This window comes from Dama dama, chromosome 29 (genome assembly GCF_033118175.1).
Source record: "Dama dama isolate Ldn47 chromosome 29, ASM3311817v1, whole genome shotgun sequence".
In the NCBI taxonomy this organism is placed as follows: domain Eukaryota; kingdom Metazoa; phylum Chordata; class Mammalia; order Artiodactyla; family Cervidae; genus Dama; species Dama dama.
In genome coordinates this window covers 17,316,891-17,340,082 of record NC_083709.1, presented here as the reverse complement: position 1 = coordinate 17,340,082, position 23,192 = coordinate 17,316,891, and the positions used below count along the sequence as shown (strand labels likewise).

Genomic DNA, 23,192 nt, shown 5'->3' with positions numbered 1-23,192 from the left:
TGATGTTTGACTGAGACTTAAAACTAGAGAATGGGCATGCTGACCAAACATTCGACTCTGTTTTCAAGCCAATCAAAGGATTTTATAGGTTGCCTTTGTTAGTGTTTAATCTTAGAAGCAGGCAGAATTGCATGTTTCAGTTGGCCTGCCTGCCTATCTGCATTTGGGCTGCTCTGGCCTCAGACTCACAGTCTTCTGAACAAACTCAGCTCGTAGAGCACTCGGTGTGGGATGCTGTAACTTTATCTCTGGAAACCCAGGCCCATAGTGTAGATGCGGCAGGGACAGGGCTTAGGGCACAAACTTGGGGATCCTGGGACTTCCTTCTGAGGTCCCGTCTTGGTTTTCTGACCCCAGTCTTGCCTGCTTTTCAGTCCTAGATTCTCAAAGTGTGGTCCATGGACCAGCAGGATAGCACTATCTTGGAGCTTGTTGGAAATTCGGAATCATGGATTCCATTCCTATAGGATCAGAATCTTCATTTTAACAAGATCAGAATCCTCCCGTTAGAGTTGGAGAGTCTCTGCTTTGAGAGTTTCCCTACCTGCCACCCGAAGAGGCCTGCCTGATGACAGGGCCCTGTGGGGAGGACCCCCCTCACCCACGGTCTCTCTCCCCAAAGCTCTGCTCTCACTGGTAAAGGCTGAGTTCACCACTTACTAGTCACATCACTCTGGGCAGGTCGTCTGACTCCTACGAGCCTCAGTTTACTCATCTGTATAATGGAGACAATAATAGCAATTGCACTGGTCTGTTCTAGGATTCAAAGAGACCTCAGCGTAAGGGCTGGACCAGTTTTGTTTCTCCCTCTGCCCCACCCTACACATTCTGTTGAGTGCCTGCCAACATCTCTATGAATTGACATTTTTAGGAGTCACAGAACAAAATCAACTGCCTTTGGGAGACACCACATAGTACAGTGGTTAAGAAGAGCCAAGCGATGCAGCTTGGCACGCCCACCCCCTTCTCCTGTGCTGAGCACCACCACTGATGAGAGTCTGCCATGACCGTGGGCAGAAAACGGGTTGAGCTGCTGGCCCCAGCTCCCAACACAGGCCCAGTGCTCACACTTACCCCACCTGGATGCCCTCTCATCCAGTGCGTCAGTCACTCAGTCATGTCAGACTCTTTGCAACCCCACGGACTGTAGTCCACCAGCCTCCTCTGTCCGTGGAATTCTCCAGGCAAGAATACTGGAGTGGGTTGCCATTCCCTTCTCCAGGGGATCTTTCCGACCCAGAGATCGAATCCGGGTCTCCTGAAATGCATGCAGGTGGATTTTTACATTCTGAGCCACCAGGGAAGCCTTGGTTTCTTGGCAATTTCCTACTCAGTCTCCGAGGCTCAACCCAAAGCCTTCACCCCCGCCAGGCCTGATCAGCCATGTCACCCCAGGCATCTCCCGATTCACCCCTCAATGTGCACGGAATACTGCTAGGCTGAGCCCAAGCCACACAGCCCCACTGCCCAGCATAGCGCCGTGCAGAGAGTGGCCGCCAAATAAAGGACCACACGGGCGGATGGCAGGATGACAGGGTTTCAGACAGGAAGAGGCACAGTCACAATCCAGGAAGGAGCGCGTGAGACTCTTCTGCCAGACCCAACTTGACCTGGCTCTAGGAGGCTCAGCAATTGACAACAAGCACCTCACTCATTCCTGGAACCGCTCAGCTCTGGGACCACTCAGTGTGGAATGCTGTGGCTTTGGGGTGGCATCAGGAAGGCTGTGGACACCTTCAGAGCATGGGCTCAGGCTCTCCATAAGTACCTGTGGTTGGGGGCTGATGGACCACATGGACCTACATAATAATGAGGCACCCCCTTGTCTGAATAGGAAGATGTGAAATTGGCAGGGGAAGAGGCAGAGAAAGGCTTCTTTTCTGGGGCTTCCTGAAGGGACAGCCACTTACCAGTTCCTTCCTGAGCCAGGCTATAGCTTCGTCGATGCTCTCAAAGCCCTCCAGCTTGCCAGTGGGCGGGGGCCCGGCGTCCTGGTTAGCCCTCCCACTAGATGGGGGACGCGGCCTGAGTGCTCTGGTTCGCAGGAGCGAGGGTTCCTCCTCCGCCGAGCCCCGCTGCTCGGCCGCCGGCCTTGGGAAGGGCCACGTCTGCTCCTCCAGCCTGGCCTGCCACTCCAGGTAGGAAGGCCTGCGGGTCTCCAGCCTCAGTTTCTCCGTGAGGGCTTTCAGGCTCCGGAGGTGGTCATCTGGAGGTGGGGTCGTTCCTGCCGGCCCTTCTTCCCCACCGGCCCCTTCTCCTACTTGGATCTGGGGCACAGACATTCTAGAACCTGCCCGGACAGCCAGACATGAGAGGTGGTGGAGGGTGCCGAGGGATTCTTGGTGGGCAGCAAGGTCGGGTCCTGCTCTGGAGGGGTCTCATCCAGTGGGGGCCGAGGCTCCCGAGGGCATCGCTAGGAAGGGCGCGGCTCCTGGAGTCCAGAGCGGGCGGAGGGGACCTACACAGCGTCCTCTGGAGCAGCTGCCGACGTTCAGGGCTTAAGAGGCTTCCTGGAGCGCTGTGGGCGCCATGCTTTGCAAGAGCAGGAACAGACAAGCATTAGCAGGAATCTTTGGGGGCAGCTTTGCCAAGAAGATCTATCAGTGCTGGAGGGGCAGGCAGATCAGACTCCAGTGGGGATGCAGGACGGACCCCGTCCCCTTCGCAGGAAGGGCAGGCGGCGGGAAGCTGCTGGCTGGTGTGGAACCTACAGGAAGGATTGGAATGACGTCAGTGCTGACCCCTCCCTTGGACGCAGCCTCAGGAGGGGACGCAGAGGCTCAGAGAGGCACAGTGCCTAAAGTCGATGCAGGAAAGAATGGACTTTGTACAGTGTCTTACCATTTAGGAAATGGTTCCACCCCTATTATCTCATTTAATCCTCCGTGTAAGTCTATAATTACTTATTTTTGTCTCCATGTTATGCATGAGGAGTCAGAGTCTCCAGAGGTTACAGGGCTCACCCAAGAGCTCCCAGTGATTAGTAAGGACGCCAGGCTCAGGTCTCTTTGAGCTAAGGCTGCCAGCTGGAGGGAAAGGCCAGAGACCCCTGACTCTGCCCCACCCTGCCCACTACAGCCCCTTCCTACGCTCTGGTTCCTCAGGGCGAGTCCTACCGCATACCCTCAGCTTCTTTCTCCAAGGACAACACCTTACCTCACCTCGTCAGAGCAGGAAGCAAAGAAACCTGCAGAGAGAAAGCAGGCTGCACTTGGGTGGATTGTTAAACAGAGCGAGGCCATGACTCACCTCCTGCAAAGATGGTTCTCACGTTCACCTAATATGCCCACACAGCAGCAGCTCCCGGGCTGGGGCTTCAGTTCTCCGATCCGGCTTGGCCTTCCCACCCCCACGGAGCAGGTGAGAGCCAGGCCCTTGCCCCATCACAGGGAGTCAGGGAAGTTACTGAGGCACAAGCAGGCCCCGGGCTCCCGGCCTCCATGTCCCACAGGGTCTGGGCAGGTGGAGGTGGGCCATCAGAGTGGGAGAGCTTTCACTTCAGCAGAGAAGAGGAGTCCTTGGTTTTCAGGGTGAGTTTTGAAAATCTGTGGGAGGGCATGCAGTTGGGCCAAAGACTGAACTGGTATGGAACAACGTCCAAGATAAAGCTTACGTGGGGGAGAAAAAAAAACAATAAGACATCTTCAGCCCGGAGAGGACACTTGGTATGGAAAAGGTAGGGAATGAAGAGATTTGTATTGACCTGGATGTGGCTAAGGAGGAAAGCTGAAACTAAGAGCTGTGATTGTGTGTCTAGGGTGATGGGAACCAGGCATGGGGCGATGGTGTGAGGGCTGGGCCGCTAGGGAGGCTGTGGGCTCATTTCACGCCTGGGCTTGGAATTATTCAAGAGCAGAGCCTGCTGTCTCTCTGGACGGTTCCTGCAACCCCTTCCTGAGATGGCATCTGACCAGAGGGATGTACTGCCCCTGGCTCCAGGGATGCAAAGAAATCTTCCCCCTACTGATGGCAGAGAAACCTAGTTCTCACCTCCAGTCACACAGCTGAGAATCCTCTGAGGAACCTCCACAACATGAGTCCCAGGCCTGTCCCAGGGGTCCTGGTTCAGTTCGTCTATAACCAGACTCAGGCATCAACTCAAAGCTCCCCGCGTGATCTGAGAGGACCAGGGTTGAGAACCACTAGGTCTTGAGACAGAAGCACAAGACTTGGAATCAGATTGCTCAGCTGTAGGTGCTTCCAGGCTTGCTGAGCCTCAGTTTCCGCATCTGTAAAACAGAGGGTGATAATACCAACCCCCTAGGTTTGGGACACTGGCTTGTGTGGACTTTCTGTAGGCGTAGCACAGCCTGCAAATGTGGGGTATTCTCATGGGGGCCTTCCATGCAGCATCACTGTTATCCAGGCTCCTCAAGAATCTCTCCAAATCTAAAGACCCATTAGCCTCTGTCTGGGGCCCCACCCAGGCACCATCTGCCTCTTTGCTGAGGTGTCAGAGTCTGGCTGGAGTGTGCCCAGGGTGGTTTTACCCTACAGGGCATCCTCCACTGACAGAGGAGCGCTGGCAATTTCCATCGAAGCCTTTTAAGGAGACGAGCCCTGAGATCTGTGAGCAGAAGAAGCTACTGGGATGTCTGTCTGCCTCCCTTTCTGCCGGCTGCACCCTCCCTGCAGAGGGAGGACCTGTTAGGAGGCATGCTCCTTCTGGGGGAAAACAGCTCTGACCGCTGCTGTGTAGCTGCCTCCTGGGGTCGGGGAGCTGATTTTAATCAGCGGTTTCTGCATCAGTTCCAAGAAGACCTGCGAAGGCGGTGTCAGGACGACTTGGCGGTATGGGCAGGAGCATCTGTGGGAGTCAGCCCGTGCTGATCCCCGATCGGCTGAGCGTGAGCACAGAAGGCTCCCCGTGTGTCTGTCCTCTCCCTCAAGCCCCATGGCTGCCCTGAGGAGCAGGTGAAAAAGTGAAAGTGAAAGTCGCTCAGTCGAGTCCAACTCTTTGCAACCCCCCGGGACTATACAGTCCATGGAATTTTCCAGGCCAGATACAGGAGTGGGTTGCTGTTCCCTTCTCCAGGGGACCTTCCCAACTTAGGGATCGAACCTGGGTCTCCTGCACTGCAGGCGGATTCTTTACCAGCTGAGCCACAGGGCAAGTGAGGAGCAGGTGGTGTCCCCCTATTTCAAGAATGGGAAGATGGAGCTCAGGAAGGTTGAGGGACTTGGGTCAGCCTCCTCTTACTCCAGGGGGCATAGGCCTTGGTATCAGTCCCCCAGGGGCCCAGTTCTGTAATCTTAGGCACGTGGCTTCAGACCACTCCGCGCTTCTGTGTCTTCTCCTGACAAATGGGGAGAATCAGGACTCCCTATGTAATTTGCTGGGCTTGGTGCAAAATGTAATCAGGGCACCTTGTTACAACCTAGTAAGATTGTGGGACTTCCCTGATGGTCCAGTGGTTAAGAATCCAGCTTGCAATGCAGAGAATACGGGTTCAGTCCCTGGTAAGGGCACAAAGATCCCACCTGCCGCAGAGCAGCTAAACCAGAGCCCCTACTACTGAGCCCGAGAGCCACGACTAGAGTCCACACACCACAATGGAAGATCCCACACGCTGCAACTAAGACCTGAGGGGCAGCAAAAAAAAAAAAAAAGTACTAGATTTTCAAGACAGGGACAGCAGAGCATGAAACCAAGGACAGGGCCCTGTGGGGCTGCCCAGGTCTCTTGCTCGTGAAGCTGGCCCCGAGGATAATACTATCAACTTTGTAGGTCATTATGAAAACTAGGCAAGGTGACAAATATCAAGCCCTTAACAGTGCCGGTCTACAGTAAGCCCAAGACAAAGTGACATTCGCTGGGGACTTGGCAAAGTCAGAGATCCCAGGAGTGAAACCAGAGAATGCCGCCAGATCTAGGACCCGGGACATCCGGAAAAACAAGGCTGGACCGTAATCCCACCAGGCCTGGGCATGCCCCGCCAGGCCGCCACTGAGCTGCGAAAGAACCTGAAGTTCCTGAAGCAGAAGATCAGCCCTGGGGGCGCGTGAGCTCCTTAGTAGTGACGTGTCGGCACCTGGGACCCACACCACACACAGGGACTGCTGTTCAAACACGCTCCTGGCTCACTCTGGGCCCACGGTGGCTGCTACAAAGGATGCCCTGCCAGCCATGAGCTAATGCCCCGGCTGCTGGGGGAGTCATGTGGGTGCAGCCCAGTCATGCGGCCAACATCTCATCCCAAGATGACCTAATCTATCCTCCTGGACGACTTCCAAACCCGCTTCCTAGACGGACTCTGAGAACAGGAAGGATGCTGAAGACCCATTCTCTCTCATCTCTCTCTCTCTCATGGGACACTTGCTCTCTCTTTTTTTAATACTTATTTTTATTTATTTGGCTGTGCCGGGTTTTACTTGCAACATGTGGGATCTAGTTCTCTGACCAGGGATTGAACCCAGGGCCCCTACATTGGGAGCATGGAGTCCTACCGCTGGACCACCAGAGAAGTATCCCTCTCCCTCCCTACTGCCCTGTGTTTTTCTAAGAAAGTCTCAGTCACTCTCTCCCAGTCTGGATCCCCAGGCTCCAGTCTGCTCCTTCTGGTCTTGGGCTCTCCACGAGAAGGGACTCATTTCTTCTCCAACACTGAATCCCGGGCCCTCCCATGCCATTGTGACTCTGCACAAGCTAGTTCCCTCAGCCCGGAACACCCTTTGCTCCCTTCCACAGCTCAGTTCTCAGGAATTTTCCCCCCTCAAGTTTTCCTCGACTTGCCCACGCTGCACATGCCCCCGCAATGCCACGAGACCACATCGGGGAAACAATTATGTCATCACAGCAACATTAGGTCACATCTCCTTGGAGCAGCTCACGCCAGGTGTTGTTCTAAGAGCTTCACTTGCACGAACATGTTCAGTCCTCACAATACCCTCATGAGGCATGTATTATCACCATCTCCATGACCCAGATGAGGAGACCAAAGCCCTGAGAGGTAGAGTAGCCAGCCCCGGGTCACAGAACCAGCTGAAAAGCTGGGAACTGAACCCCTGTGGCCTGGCTCCAGGTTGGCTCAAAACTGGGCTCAGTGGCCCTCTTAGACCACAGCACTTCTACCAGGAACTTTCTCCATGGTCTCCTCCCCTGGCCTCTGAGCCTCTTGAGGGCTGACTCTTGGAAATGAGGGGGACAAACAGTTCATTTGGGGGGCCAAAGCATATAACTGAGGCCTGAGCAGTGTCATAAAATAAGATGAAGACGAGAGGACACTCTCCCCCACATTTCTACGTGTCCCTTAGATGGGGTGCCACCACCTCCAGTTGAGGCTGGATGACTGCTGTCCACTCAAAGAAGCTTTTACTGAGTCCATCTGGAGGGACTTCCCTGGTGGTCCGTTGGCTGGGACTTTGCCCTCCCAACACAGGGGGCCCAGGTTCGATCCCTGGTCAAGGAACTAGATCCCACATGCCGCAACTAAGAGGCAGTGCAACCAAATAAATAAATATTTAGGGAAAAAAAAGACTCCAGCTGCATCCATAGTTGATTGTTTCCTAATTTACAGTCTACTATGGGTAATGCTTGATGCGGATGCAATAAGAATTTTGCACATCGGTAAATTTACACTTCTGTTGCACCTTCTAGTAGAAGTGTTCTTGTGCCTCAACTGATATGCTCTGGTTTTCCCTGGGGTGATACCTGCAGCACCGGCTCTTTTGCACACGCGTGTGAGGCTGGCCCTGGCCTCCAGCAGCAGAGCACTGGGTAACATACAGGAACCAGAGTGGAGAGGAACAGCCCCTTAAGGCATCCCATCCCGGCCAGGTCTGCCTTGCTGAGGAAAGTCAGATCCTGTGAGGGCCTCAGCCGCAGTGTAGCCAGTTCTTCAGTGTGGAAATGCGCCTGCAGAAGACAGACCCAGCTGCGGAGCCCTCTCCCGGGGCCGGACCTCCGGCTCTGTGTCCACTGCTGTGCTGGCCGCTGCCTCTGCTCATCTGCCTTCTACCTCTGTGGCTCTCAGACTCCTGAGTCAGGCTGGACCCACCAGTCCCTAAAAGAGAGCCTCCCTGTGGCTGTGTTTTGTGTGTGATGAGGCCTAAAATACCTACCAGAGGGACTCAGGCCCAGGGCTGACGGGCCACCTAAGCAGGACAGGAGCAGCAGCGCCCATTCTGGCTTTAGCCAGACCAGGCCTGCCGGCCACCTCCCAGCAGGGCAACACCGTCCCACCTTCCACCCACAGGTCTGCCCTGAGAGCAGGTCAGAGGCTGCTGGGGCTGAAGACAGAGGGACCTCTGCTTCCTGCTGCAGATCTGTCCTCTGGGAGGGGGGGATCCCTCTCCAGCAGGAGCTGTGAGACTTGGGGCTCGGCCCCTGTTTTGGAAATGAAGTAGTTGCAGTGTCTGTCCCACAGCCTCCCGCAGGGCTGAAAGGACAGAGTCGGGGAGAAAGCTCTGTGGTCCGCACTTCACAGTATGAACTTCCAAAGTGGCTGAGGCCACGACTCACACCTGAATCTTTTTCTTTCATCTTCTAAAGCAGCGAATGCCTCTTTGTTCCAGGTGAGTGACAGGTCAGTAGCTGTGGGACACGGAGGGGGAGTTGTGATGAGGCTGGCTTTTCAGTATGGGGTTTCATCATAAAACCCTGATGTTTATCTTAAATGGAGAGCCCAGGGCTGGGCCTCAGGACTGACCTCCGGTGGCTGATGGAGGCTGGAAAACCCCATCTGTGCTCTGTAGACTCGTGGGAGCCCTAACAACCGGGGCTGAGCGGCTGGGGGACACAGCCCTATGCCCCATGGAGCGACCCACAGTCTCCAGGGCACTTCCAGGAGCTGCAAGAGAGCGCGTTTTCTCACCTCCTCCAAGGTTGCCATGGTGACCGAAGCAGGCGGGGACACTGCTGGTTTGGCCCTGCACAGATCATCTTTCCCAGCTCATCTGTATTCCTGGTCTTGGTCAAAGCTGGTGTGGGGAGCACCTGAGGTGGGGAAGACATGGTGCAGAGACAGGACCCTGGGTACCAACTGTGGGTGCATGGTGGGGGCGAACTGCTTTGGGATATCGTGTGTGAGAGTGTCTGTGTGTTTGTGTGCATGCGGATGTGTGTGTGTGGTGGGGTGGGCTTTATTGCATGTGTGCTCTGGACGTGCACAGTGGGGAGGTACAGTGGGGTGGTACTTGGGTTCTTCGCCTCCACCCACGATGTACCTCAGGGGCCACAAGCTGCCACCAGGAGAACCCTCCACTCACCACTTCCAGAAAGCCACCCTTTGGCTGCCTAGATCACTCCTGCCCCAAACCACTGTGAGACTCCAGCCACTTCCTCTTAAGACTCCGAGACTGTGCCCCCCACCCTCATGCCTTGCTCTGTCTGCTGACTTCTCCCTGATCTCACACCACCACTCAGATGCCACCTCCACAGATGCCGGCTCTGACCAGCCCACTGGGATGTCCCTGCTTCCTTTTGCTTTGTAGCTCTTCCCACTCACATAACTAAGATATTACACATTGATCACAAGGGTCACCGATGGGAATGTAGGCCTGAGCGTAGGGACTTCGTCTTGTTCACTACTGTGATCCTAGCGCTCAGAACAGTGCCTAGCACATTGTAGGTGCTCAGTAAACTTGATGAACAAGTGAAGGAGTGATAGGATGAATGAAAGAAGGAAGACTTTCTGGACAGTTGGTTTTATCCTTTTGTCCACCACTGGTCCTTGCGGAACACCCTTCTCCTCACTGGGTCTAGAGCTCTGCTTTGAAGCTCATCTGAGGGCTGGTCTCCTCTCCAAAGTCCTCTAGGAAACCCCACCTTCCAAGCCATCCTCTGAATGTTCCCAGCACTGTCACTCACACTGCACCCATGGCCTGTGTGACCTTGAACGGTGAGAGTGTCCAGGCTCCCTGGCCACCATCTAGCTCCTTGATGGGAAGAACCTTCCTTTCTCTTTTGTGTTCCGAATTCTGCAAACGGCGGATGCTCATTAAATGCTGAGGATGGCGGTGCTGTGAACCAGTGAACAAATTCACACCTCCAGATGGTTTCCTGCCCAGTAGAAGACCCCCTGCAAGCTCAAGGTCAGAATGTTTCTAGTGAGTCTGAGTGGGGAGGGCAGGGGTGGTTTAGGAAGCTGGTCTCAACTCGATGTTTTAGCCTTTCCATGTAGCCTCGTGTTTGAATTTGACAAGTCCCTGAGCCTAGTTCAGACACCACCTCATTCTACTCTATAGTCCTCTATCCCAATGGACAGGGTGGAAGGAGGCTGGGGGATGCTACATTCCTCACTCCTCACTGCTTGCTCCAGGGGTCCCAGAACTGCTGCTGGGGGAGGGGAATGGGTCCCCCATTTTGGTCAGGCCCAGCCTGGGTGGGAAAGAGGCGTCCCTGACCTGGGAGTCAGCTCCAAGGACCCCATCCCCACCCCCACCAACTCGAGCGACTGTGGTGACTCACTTCCCCTTAGGGTTTCGCTTCTCCCCTCTGAAATGCACGGTTTGGGGGCAATGGCCTTGACCCTTATTCCTTGCCAATAAGCACAGAATCTAGACCACAGCACCCCATGAGGTCGTCACCTTGTCACCAAGTCGCACTCACAGGGGGTTGGGACAGAGGAACCCACTCACCCGCGCTCTCAGGCGTTTCTCCCAGTGAAGTTTGGTTTGCAAGTCCTGTGCTAATGGCTGCACCTCAGGCTATCACTCAGAGCTCCCTTGTCCACACCTGAAATCACAGGAGCCATCACAAACACTGGGAAATCACACTGCAGTTTACAAATGTTTCCCCATACTCGCTCGATGACCTGGGGTGGAAAGACCTTCCTGAGAGTGTAATAGCAAAGCCACAAACCAGAGATGTTGCAAGACTTGCCTGGGATCACACAGCTCCGTTCCGGGAGCTGGCTGGGCTTGGGTCCACATCTTCTGGCTCCAAGTGGAGCTTCCAATGTCTAAAATATGGAGAAAGCTTGCTCTGTCTCGCTGGGATGTTGTGAGCAGGCAAGGATCTATAAAAATACTTGTCAGGACTTCTGTGCTTTCAAAGAGCTCGGGCCACGCTGAATAATTGATGGGCCTGCTCCCCGTTGCAAAGAGAGGCCACACAGGCCTCCCGCTGAGGCTGGGAATGGAGAGACCTTTCCTATCGTTTTCCCCAGTGAAAGAGGTGGCCGAGGAAACCTCCGAAAAAGACTTGTGTGTCCCTGTGGGTTGGGGAGAGGTCCTGGCTCCCGGGAGCCACAGATGTAATTTACTGCCGGGCTGAAAGGAGAGGAGGGGCTGCCGGGCCACCCAGCATCCCCGCCACGGTGTCCCTTCCAAGGCTGCGAGGCCCTGGGAAAGGGCTGCTCGACTCTGACAGGCGGTAGAAAGGTGCCTGAGAATCTGAGGGTCCCTCGGGGGGAGCTGGGGGGATTAGCCATGGGAAACAGAGTCCGAGGCAGAGGTTCTCCTCCGTGAGAACCCTGACGAGGCAGAGATGCGCAGGAGGGGTGAGGCAAACCCGTCGTTGCCCGGCCGACCGCTGCATGTGACCGTGGGGCTCTTCTGGCCAAAGGCCATGGCAGCGGGGATTAGGGGGCAGAAAGCAGACACAAAGTGGCCTTTAAAGCAATTTGCAGAGATCAAAGCCGAAGGCTGTTTGAGCAGACACTCTGACTCTAAGAACAGGGAACGTTTCACAGCTGAGGATGCAGGAACTGTGCCTCCTCTCCCGTGGGGTGTGTCCACCCCACCCAAGGGTCCCCGAATTGGCATTTGTCTCAGCTCCCAGACAAGTCAGAGGTAGGACTATCTGAGTCCACAGGGTTACAGGCTTCAACTTCAAATAAGCAGAAGCAACCAGCTCAGGCTCAAATGGGAAACTATTGGGATGACTGGTTTTCTGTTTCACTCTGCATCCAAAGTTCCAAAGCCTAATGGTTTGGCAAGGACTTCCTAAGGAGTTTCACTAGCTTCTGCGTAGCCTGGGCGTGCTAACTTCTCAGGGGGGTGAAGGGCCCTCAGAGTTTCCCTGTGTTTGGGCAAGGCCTGTACTAAGGATGTGTGGGAGCTCTGTCTGCAGCTCCCCCAAAGCACAGCCATGCACCCTCTCTGGGGCCCTGGGCAGAACAGAAAGTAGGATGTGTGACTTTGCTCCCCTTTGGTGTCAGCGTGAGCTGAACACAGCCAGATGCTGAGCTGCCTGAATTCGCACTTCACAAAGGGCAGGAATCAGGAGTTGGAGAAAGAAATGGAGAAAGAGATGGAACAGGTTAGGGATGAGGCAGGGCTGGGTGTTGGTGGATGTGGGTTGATAGCCAAGCCCTGACACTAGTTCTCTGACCTTGGGATCATAATGGAATCAACTGCAAAGCCTTGGAAGGATCTGATGAGTATATGTGAATTCTTAATTATGCCTCTAGTAGGACAGTCCCCTCCCGCCCATGACAGTGCTTGGCTGGACTCTCCTTGGCTGCCAAACCACTGACGTTAGCTCACACGTCTGTGTGCCCCAGAATTTGCAGAGTATCACTCTAGTGTCAGCCCAGAACTCTGGGTTGCGCAAGTGCTCTGTTCTCTTCAGCAACTCTGGTTGGACTCCGCACGCCTCGAGAACAGAGCTATCATCTTATACTTCCTTGGTGAGATGTCAAGGATTGATCTTAAAAAACTTCACAGACATGAGATGTTCCTTGTGGTATTGCGGGGCCAGCTGCAACCAGCTGCATTCAACAAGGGACATCCCAACCCCAGCTGGGAGCCTAGTGTAGGGTTCCCCACTCGAGAAGGGACTCTGGCAAATGCTTGAGTGTCTTTCTTACTGCTCAGCACCAGACATTTAATAATTAACACAGCAAACATTAGAAATGCATTCTCGTTGGTGAAAACAGAGGTATTCAAGATATGCTGGCCAAATGAATTTTGACTCATGAAAGGGCAGGGAGAAAGACTCTGGCAAGACCTCGAGGGAGGTATGATCAGGCCTTCTAGAGAGATAGATGACTGTGAGTTGAACCAAGCTCACAGAACAGGCTGTCTGACCTCTGCTGGACCCATTTGCAAATAAACAAGTGTTCGAAAAATGTCTAGCTGGGAGGCAGAATTCCGTCTGAGGCTTATTTTCATTCATCCTGATACTGAGGTTTGCGCTCACCTCATAGTTTTCAGTGGCTGCCGTCAAACAAGTAAACAAACAACAACACAGCAGAACCTGAGCGTCTGGGCCAAACCCGTGGGTCAGTAAAGTGATGTCTCCGGGTCGACACACAGGTAAATGCTCACGGGATGGGGGCGACAGCGCGGCTTTAACTTGATGATGGACAAGGATGACGAGTGCCTGAAGTGGCCTGCCCGGTCAAGCATCCCGATCTAGAACCTTCTTGTGTACTCCTCACCGTGTACCACCCGGCTGGCCCTGAACGGCCCAGCTCACACTCAGGCCTGGCTGGCTTCCTGGAATGAGGAAAGGCTGTTCAGCCTTCAGTGAGCCTGAGCTGTGGCTGCAGTGGAGGTCCCTGTCTGGGCCCATTATGTCCCTGGAAACCAGCTCTGAGTTGGGCCTTCCAGGTCCCAGGGGACAAGCCTGACAACAAAGCCTCTGGGAATACATAAGCAGCTCCCACATCTGAATCAGGATACCTGAGGGGCTCTCTAGCCGTCCTGGAGAGATGGCCTGGAAGAAGTGGGGCTCAGTCTGTGCCTGGGAGGAGATGAACCCCACCCCTCCCCGGGGCTGTGTGAAGGCTGCTGCCCAGGGGCCAGGAGTGAGGCGGCCCATGATGGTGGGGGGTTCACTGTCCCCCTACCCTCCTGGACGGTGTGCCCACAGGAAGAATAGCTCCTATGCTCCGCATTTCCTTCCTTAAGGAGCTTTTCATGGGCGAGTGTTGTTGTGGGTTGGGGGGGGGGGGCATGGCTGTTGGGCGGCATCGGGAGGACAAAAGATTGGTATGGGGCAGAGCACACTGCTACCTTCTCTTGACAGTTTCTCTGTCTTCCTTTCTCTTGCCTCTCCAGAGAGAAGTATGGAGGGGTAGAGGAGGGGGGAGCAGGGGAGGGGGCAGTGATGGGCTTTCCTGCACCAGGGCAGCTGTCCTAACCATGCAGAAGCTGACATTTGCAGTCTTCCTAACTCACGTTGGCAACTTGAACCCCTGGGGCAGCTCAAACTCTACAGGCTGATGACAAAGTTCCTTCTAACCACCTTGCCCACCTCCAGATCCTTCCGGGTCCACTTGCCCACTGCCCTCTGTTTGGTCCATGCACACCCCCTTGGGCTCTGCTTCAGAATTTGCCTTCCCTTTCTTTCTTCTCGCCCCGGGTCCAAATCCCAGAGTCCATGTGCATGTTAAGAGTCATCCTGATTAATCCTAGAAGATTTCCATTTCGTGAGTGAGAACTCCCTTCCCGCCTAGTCAGGAAACTGAGATCAAACTGCTCCAATCGTCATCCATCCTCCACCTTTGCAAACAGCTCTATGTCCCAGGCAAACAAAGAGCGACTGTTGGGGGAGGCATAGCTCCCAGAAGGTTCTGGGAATTCCAGACACTCCTGTGGGGCCAAGGGAGTTTTCCACGAGCAAAATTTACCTAGAGAGTGCCACCTGCATGCGTGAGGAGACTGACAAGCAGTTTCTTCCTCACTGGGCTGGGGCTCGGTGGATCTCTCTCAGCAATACTTAGGCACTGCCTGAATTTACTTCCCTGCCACAGTCCCTCTTGGGAAGAGGTCAAGCTGGTAGATATGGAGGTGGGACTGTTAATTTAGTGGAATCCCATGCATGTAATTAGGAGGACAAGACAGGAGCAAGAACATGAGAAGTTGGGGGTGTTCGACTGGGCAAAGAGGAAAAGGGGGTGAGGGAAGACCCTTTTCTCTCTTGGCTTCAGGGGAGTGGGATTGAAGCCACCCAGGTGGAATGCAGAGCCTGGCTTCTCTCCTGGCTCCACAGGGCCCTTGAGATGGCCAGGGACATTCCCAGGACACAGGAGAAGCCCTGCCATGCAGCCTGCTTTTCATCTGGTTTCTTCCCTCTCTGCTCAGATGTTCAAAGCCTTCCTTTGAGACCACTGTCTTAGGAGTCAGGCATGTGGGGCTGAATCTCTCTGCTCTTTCACCAGTCCCACGAGCTGCACCAAGTTACTGAGTCTCTTGGAGACCTGTTGGTAAAATGGGGGCATAATGTCTCCTTGAAAGGCGATCGTGAGGATAAAATGGCCAGTGTGTGTGCAGGGTTCTCAAGCCATGCCTGATTGGCAAATGCACTCAGGGAAGAAGAGCTGTCCTCACTGTGCACTCTGAGTACAGCTCCTGGCTGCTTTGCCAAGCCCCTTAAAAACCCGCCAGCAGAAGCTCCCACCCCGAAGACATGGCTAGGCAGAGGCGCCCTGGCCATCTCTGCTCTCCCAGGACTTTGCCCAGCTCAGCATCCCGCCTGGAGGGCGGTAGCACTGTCTCTGGGGATGGGAAAGGAAGCTGCTTTCGAACCACGCCTCCCTCAGGCACTCTAGGGATCTGGCTCATTCCACCTGGGATTCACTGGGGACCGCTGGGAGCTGGTGGAAACAATCTGGGACAGCGCGGCTGTGGGTTTGAGACGGTGGTCTACCAACCTGGAAACAACCCACCTTCCAAATCTTCTCAGGAGAAACAGGGAATGAGAAACGGATACAGACAATATGGGATTTAAAAAAAAGCAGAACAGTCAACGTGACTTGGTGCACACAGACATCCGCCTCCTGGCCACAGGCTATACAGACCTGCCAGCCTTCTCTCAGTGAGCAGGAGTCAGCCCCAGGGCTACTCATTCTCCCAGGCCCTCCTGGCCGTGCAGTTCTCTCTGACCACACTGACCTCGGCCCTTCAGAGCACTCTCAGCCCCAAGTGCCCTTGGGTCACTTCTGAGTTAGGGACTGCATCCTTGGGACAGGAACAGCCGCATCACTGAGCCTGAAGTAGACAGAGGGAGCCGGTGGGCTTGGAGGCGACCAGCCGGCGGGAGTAGACCTGGAGAGGCTGAGTGGGGCGCCTCCCTTTCATGTCTCAAACCTCAAATCTCCACCCAGATCTGATCCCTGGAAGAGGCCCGCTGGGATGGGAGAGATGCACCCACCGTCCCACTCCCGCCGAGGGCAGCGAGCCCCCAGGAGCGGCTGAGGTAGGACCTCACCTCCTGCGGGCGGGTGCGGGGCGTCCACTCCAGGGTGCCCTGAGGTGGGTGCTCCAGCAGTCCCCGCTGCTCCCCTCTACCGCCGGATCTGGGGACCTGCGGTGCCCCGCGAGCCCCCTCCCCTGGCGGCGCCGCAGGCCACCGACAAACCAGCTCTAGACCGGCCCCCAGACCTGGGATCATCCCCACACAGCCGCGAACCCACCTTCCCGTGCGCTCCGAGGCCCCTCGCGGGGTGTCACCAGGTCCCCGCCTTCTCCTTTCGAAGCGGGCTCCCAGCTCCTCCGCAGCCTCTGGCCCCGGCTTCGGGGCTGAGTCGGCTTCTGCCTCCCTTTCTCTCGTGCTACGGTGAATTCTCAGCACTCTTCTTTTTTTAAGGGACTTTTTTTTTTTTTTTTTTTTTTTTTTTTGCGTTGCGTCAGGGCGGTTGCCTGGCGACAGCGGAGCTATTCCGCCGCGAGTCCTTTCAGCGGAGGTCCCCTCCAGCCTCTCATTCAAGCCTCTCCTCCCGGGGCTCCGGGGACCGGGACGCGCCGGGTCCTAAAGCCCTTCGAGCTGCTCGTTCCCGGCCAGGACCTCAACCCGAGCAGCCGAGAGGAGAAGCAAACCGCACGCGATGGCCCAAACCCTAGACGAAACCAAACCCAAATAGACTTTAAAGAAAGAAAGAAAAGAAACCAAGGCGGTTTTCCTCCAAGCGTGGCAACGTGGCTTTGCCACTGTCAGCAGTTTGTCTGCGTGGAGCGGGCAGGAGAACCCCTTTTCCGGCGGTGTCCGCAAACAGGGAGCCTCCACTCCACCCGCCAGCGGCTTGAATTCCAACCACCAGCAGCAAGGCCTGTATACTGAGTGCGCAGCGCGTGCCACACCATCACAGCCCCTCGGCGGGTCAGCTTACAGAGGAGCAAACTGAGGCTCGGAGAGGCTAAGTAGAAGCAGGTCTTCCAGATCCGTCTCCCAGACCAGTCCGGGGACTGGGGGGCGAGGGGCGCGGGGCGCTGCCCCAGAGCTTGTGTTCCCCCCACTAACCACAGCTTGCCTCGAGGCACAGAATGCTAGGTGCCGTGCCAACCGCTGCGACCACTGGCGATGGGTGCCCTTGCTCCACCAGAGTCCAGAGCTCCGGGCACCCAAGACACATACAGGACTGCAACCAGGGCTGCCCCACCCAGGCCTTTAGATCAGTCCCGACTGCAGACAGGGTACTCCCGTCCCTGGTTCTGGTTCTGGTACTCCAGAACCTGGGGGCAGAGTTCCTCCTCTTCCTGGGATCTCCCGCCCCAGGGCTGATTACTGGAAGTTAGCCTTACTCTCAGGGGCAGCCTGGACATGGTCAGGTTCTTTTCCTAGACTCTTGACTCTTCATTGTGGGCTCCTTCAAAGTTATCTCATCTCCCATGCTCAGGACAGTACTGGAGATGCAGGGCAAGCATCTTTATTTCCAGGGTAGATGTACACACTGGGGGGTGGGGCTGCAGAATGGCTTGACCCAAGGTGACTGGCCTTTTCTGTGGGACTCAGCTCCCAAGATGCTTGAGACCCTTGTGCTGCCCTCTGGTGCCCATGACCCTCACTGCAATTCCCCATCTGAGCCCTGTTCTGCTTCCTTTCTTCCTCTTTCACTAGGACTTCCGCTAAGGATTTTGTCAAAGGAGACACCCCACTAATGGGAGCACCTCTTCACGCAAACAGGCTGACGGTGCTAAACATGCAAGTGTTTTTGAACCGGGGCTTTCTGGAGAATCCCTGGCATTGACCTAACCTCTTGACTCTAGCTCTTAAATATGAAAAGTGAAAGTCGATCAGTTGGGTCTGACTCTTTGTGACCCCATGGACTGTAGCCTGCCATGCTCCTCTGTCCATGGAGTTCTCCAGGCAAGAACACTGCAGTGGGTAGCCATTCCCTCTTCTACGGGATCTTCCTGACCCAGAGATCGAACCTGAGTCTCCTACACTGCAGGCAGATTCTTACCATCTGAGCCATCAGGGAAGACTTCATATGGGTCCGGTCTTTCCACTTCTTTCCATCCCCTCTGCCACTCTCCTGGCCTGTGTCAGTTCAGCTGACTTACAGAACTGTAGCATAGGATCACATATAGCCATCCAAATAAAATTCTCAAAAAAACCCTGATGACACAGGAAAATGCTAATGATCTCACACTAAGCAAATAAGACTGGAACATCAAATGTTGAGGTAAATAAAACAGTATGAAACCTTTAATTCTAATATTTAATATTCAATTATTTTATACAGGTAGAAAAAAGATCTGGAGGAGGTATGCAAATATCAGCTGTGGTTTTTTTCTGAGTGGTGGAATAACAGAGAATTTTAAATTTCTTCTACAGACTTCCAATAAATTTCTATAGTGAATTGTTTTTGTAATTTGCAATGTTGAAAAACACTGCTACAAGGAGAAGAGGGCTCTGAGCTTGGGGTATGAACCTGATGTCTCCTGCTCTGAATGCCTTTTATACAAGGAGCTGTGAGGCTGGGCTGGAGCTCAGAGCAGCAGGGTTCCCTCGGGGCTCTTCCCCTCCAGTGGCCGTTTGGACCACAGGACATTGGGCTGGTCCAGGAAGTGCCTGTCATTCAGAGGCGTTGATGCTGGCAATGGTAATGGCTCTCTGCTGCCCTTATCTCTCAGAAGGGATTGACTCAGGCTGAAGCACAGAAAGGAGAAGAGGACCAGCTCCCATCCTGTCGGGAGCCCAGGAGGTCAATGAGCATTGATGGGTGGCTTGCTCTGTACCACCCGGTGCCAAGTGTCAGGTGTGGAGCCTGACACTTATTGATGTAGGGATTAATTGACAAAGAGCATACACCTTAGAACTAGAGTTGGGGGGGGGGTGGTGGCGGCGGCGGTAACAGAGGCCATCTAAGCCCAGATGAAGAGGATGAGGGAGTTTGCTAGGAGAGGGGATGGGAGGCCTGACAAGACCAGAGAAGGAGCCACATTTGCAAGAGTGTGTGCAGGCCAGAGGGGGCTTGACCACCGCCGAGAGGAAGCGTGCAAGAGCGCATGATGGGCCAAAGCGAGGTCTTTGAACATGACCCTGAAGGCAGGGGATTAAGAAGGTCACTTGTCACAGCTTTTGTGTCTTAGAAAACCTGGCTCGATGAGGGGACAAGACAGGAGGCAAAGAGACCAATAAAGAGATTGTTTGCACCTTTCCAGGGGCAAGACATGTTGGGAGTTCGGGCCCCCAGCAGGGAGAGGCTCACAGCATCCCAGGTGATGCTGGGCCATGGGGAGAGCAGTGTGGGGGGAGAGGCCCAGCAGGGATCTGGAGGCAGGCAGGCTCAGGTTCAAGTCCCGGCTCTTCTGTGCCTGGTGTGTGCCTGTGTAGAGTCACTAGGGTTTTCTTACTGCAGCTACTTCATCTGTAAAATGGAAATAATTTTAATAATACTAGCCTATAGATGGGCAAGAGGGCCTGCCTTGGCTATATGCTTTAGATAGCCCTCATCTGGTCCTCCTCCAGGGAAGAGGGCCATGAGGCCTGAGGACACACCCATCCAACTCCATTCCTCCCCTCTCCTGTGCTCTAAGTAGCCAGGATCTGGAAATTTCCTCCCCAGACGGCCTGCCTTCGGGCTTGTGCAGGCCTCTGTCTTGGACTGGGGTGGACTCTCAGGATTGGGTTTTCCCTGCTTCAGCACAATGGCCCTCAGGTCAAAAATGAAAGAAAGAAGGCCATGGGTGGGGCTGAAACCTCACCTCTCTGCCCCAGTGTTCTAGGTGTCCAAAGATGTGCAATTAAAACCTGCCTTTGAGGTTGTTATAAAGATATGTTTGTCCAGGCAAGAGGAAAGAACAAACATTATCTAATGATTTGTTAGCTTGGTTTACAACTCTCAAATATTTGGATACATGGCGTGTGGGCCTCCATTTATGCCTTGGCTTTAGACCTCTCAAACACTGAGGGTGGGCCTGATGGTTTGTTTAAGAAGCCCAGGACATTACACATATCTGTGAACTCTCGTCACCCGGTCACTCTCCTCTCCACCATGGCATCTCCTGCAGAATTTGCCCTTTGATCTGAAGAACACTTGTAAGAATCACCATCTGAAAGATGATGCAGTGTATTTCCAGGTCAGGAGGAGAAGGGGGCAGCAGGGGATGAGATGGTTGGATGGCATCACCAACTCAATGGACATGAGTTTGGGCAAATTCCGGGAGATGGTGAAGGACAGGGAAGCCTGACGTGCTGCAGTCCATGGGGTCGCACAGAATCAGATGCTACTGAGCAACTGAACAACAACAACCAGTTCAACCTCAGCTGCAATGAGGTCTCCCTGGGCACTCCCAGCTCTGGAAGGAAAGCAGAGATGATGACACTTAATGACGGGCATGAAGCAGCCTGCTGCCAGGAGACAGCCTTCTAGATTCTTCATCTGGAATATCATCTCACTGCCTCTGAACTCTGGAAAGAGCCCTGGATAGGAATTAGGAGATCCAGGCTCCAGTCCTGTCTCTGTAACTAATTAGACTTTTGTCAAATTCCTGGAATGAAGGGTTCAAGCTCCGGCACGTTTGGACCCAAGATTCCACCATCTTCCCCACTGACGGAGTAGAATGTATCATGCTAGGCAGAAGACAGGACCAGAAACTGCCAAGTGCGAGGGTCTGATGGAATCTGCCAGTCTGGATGAGCAACAGGTCAAGGCCAACTAGATGGGTGAAAAAGAATCCTGTGGGTTTGCTGTGAGGCTGGGTGAGACACAGCCAAGGCTGCATTCCGTATGTCCTGGGGAGAGCCTAATTGTACTCTGCCCTGCTTCAATCTGGGGTGGAGGTAGGGTGAGGTGCTCCTGGCCTGAAGACAGGATGAGAATGTCTAGGGCCTGCAGTAGAACTCTGCACCTTATGGAAGCTCCACCCGATTCTCAATCGCTTCATGAACTCAACAGTACTCCTAGTGGCTTTATTCTTTATTCTTTTCATTTCCACCAGCCAGTCCCTGATGGTACAGAGGCTAAGGATGGGTATCTGGAGGAGAAGTCATCATGCATGGGGATAAAGTCGAACTTGATCTTTCTTTCTTTTTTAATATAGTTCCCCATGCTATACAATAAATCCTTGTTGCTTATTTATTTTACTTTGTTTATTTAAATTTCTTTTTGGCCGTGCCATGTGGCATGTGGGATCTTTGTTCCCCAACCAGGGGTCAAACCTGCGTCCACTCCTGCATTGGATGCATGGAGTCTTAACCATTGGACTGCCAAGGAAGTCCTGAGCTTGATCTTTCTATCACTAAGAAAACTGAGATCATAAACCTGGGCTTTAGAGCCAGAAACAGGCCAACTCAGAAAAGATAATGCTGTACTTATTACCCATTACTGGGCAGGGTTTCTAGGGGAAGAAGTTCTCTGGGTCTTCATATTCGTCCCCTTTCCAAGAATTATATACCTCAAGGACAGACCTCTCTAACTTCCCTATAATAAACTGCTCAACTAAAATCAACACAAACTGATTATCCCCATGGAAGTTGAAGCAAATGGGATGCACGCTTTCCCTGCCACCCAATCCTGACCAGCAAGGTGGGGATGGAGTGTACGGAATACCCAGTTCTGGTTTTGGGGACCTTGGATCTGGTTCTGGCTTTGCCACTTGTTATTGGGCTGCTTTGGGCAAATAACTAACCCTTTTGAGCTTCCATTTCCCCTTCTATACATCAGGGGTCACAATACCTATCACCATGGGTTGTTGTGAGGATTAGAATGAATGTGAATGCTTGCCTATAAAATGCCTTATGTGACATTTGGCACAGAGTAGGCACCCAATAAAGGATTTTTTTTTAACCATGTCTGTGCACCAACTGATCTTCAATTGTACCCCATCTGAGAAGGGTCATGCCTGTTGCTCCTTCTAGTCTAACCCACAGCACAAGCAAATATTAAACAATCAAGCTGACAGGGTTCCCGAATGTCTTAGCTGCCTTATTTGCCTTCCTTGAACACGAGGTAGCCCTGTTAGGAACCTGACACTAGGAAAACAGGATGGAGCACAGAGCAGACCACATCCCCCGTGGTTCAGCCGCAATCCTCAGGCCAGACTCAGGGCACTTCCTGGCAGGGATGCAGTCGGGACTTGGCATGTGCGGCTGCGACTGTCCTGACTACCGTCTGATGATTCGGACTGTTTCTGGTCCACAGAGAGAACTAGAAGTGGACAGAGAAAGGAAAATAGATGCAGGCACCCAGAGATGGGCTTACTGATGCTCTCAGGAATGAGGGAGACCAAGGAAAGGGTGACAGTCGGTAAACACACAGAGCAATCACTTCTGCAGGCCGCCCTCCCGCCGGCCGCCCTCCCGCAGGCTGCCCCTGCAGAAAGTGAGTCGCCTTCAGGTTAACATTTCTTGATCAGATCAAAATGTTTAGTGAACAGAATCAGCCCTCCTTGAAAATGGTTGGTTGCAATGATGCCAATAGGCTTGTGAGAAGGAGGAGGAAGTGAGGGTGGGGAGGGAGGGAGAGGGAGAGGAGAAATAAGGAGGAGAAGGAAGAGGAGGAGAAGGGGGTAGAAGGGAGGAGGAGAAGCAGAAGAAAGGTGGAAAACAGAAAGAAAATACTCAGAATAGTGCTGTGGCTTGAAACTTGTATGTTGAAGTCCTAATTCCCACTGTGATGGCATTAGGAGATGGGGCCTGGGGGAGGTGATGAGGTCATGAGGGTGGAGCCCTCACTAGTGGGAATAGTGCCCTTATAAAGAGACCCTACAGAGCTTCCCTCACTCCTTCTGCCCCACGAGGACACAGCAAGAAGACACTGGCTACGAACCAGGAAGTGGGCCCTCGCCAAACACCAAATCTGCTTTGATCTTGGACTGCCAGCCTCCAGAGCTGTGAGAATAAAGTTCTATTGTTTATAAACCACCCAGTCTGTGGTATTTTCTTAGAACAGTTTGAATGGACTGAGATGGTGGGAAACATTCTTCCTCAGTGGCCTAGTGTGAGTGTCCGGGACTCTGCCAGGATGAGCTAACAGCCTGGCTCTGCCCCCTGCCCCCCAGGAAGGCGGCCCTTGGTCCGTGCAGGCCAGGTGGTCTAGCTGTCCCAGGAAGGGTCGGTCAGCCTGGGGCTGGGGGTC

The 23,192-nt window shown here is 53.9% G+C and overlaps 1 protein-coding gene across 9 annotated transcripts in view; it reads right to left on the bottom strand.

Annotated features, from left to right (window-relative positions):
- The window catches only part of FAM167A (family with sequence similarity 167 member A), a 30,065-nt gene extending 13,600 nt beyond the window's left edge, over window positions 1-16,465 (bottom strand). Inside the window, exons 1-6 of one of the 9 annotated variants that reach the window (XM_061132278.1) lie at window positions 16,305-16,465; window positions 10,579-10,675; window positions 8,814-8,935; window positions 8,464-8,533; window positions 3,991-4,229; window positions 1,911-2,707 (exon numbers count right to left, since the gene is read on the bottom strand). In XM_061132278.1, coding sequence (XP_060988261.1) covers window positions 1,911-2,282 — 372 coding nt within the window. In that variant the 5' untranslated portion in view covers window positions 2,283-2,707; window positions 3,991-4,229; window positions 8,464-8,533; ... (1 more) ...; window positions 10,579-10,675; window positions 16,305-16,465. Of the gene's footprint in view, window positions 1-1,910; window positions 2,708-3,156; window positions 3,188-3,249; window positions 4,230-8,463; window positions 8,534-8,813; window positions 8,936-10,578; window positions 10,676-16,304 lie in introns of all 9 variants that reach the window. The other 8 variants (XM_061132279.1, XM_061132276.1, XM_061132277.1 and 5 more) reach the window with 8 other exon arrangements.
- Between the last annotated feature and the right edge of the window lie 6,727 nt (window positions 16,466-23,192).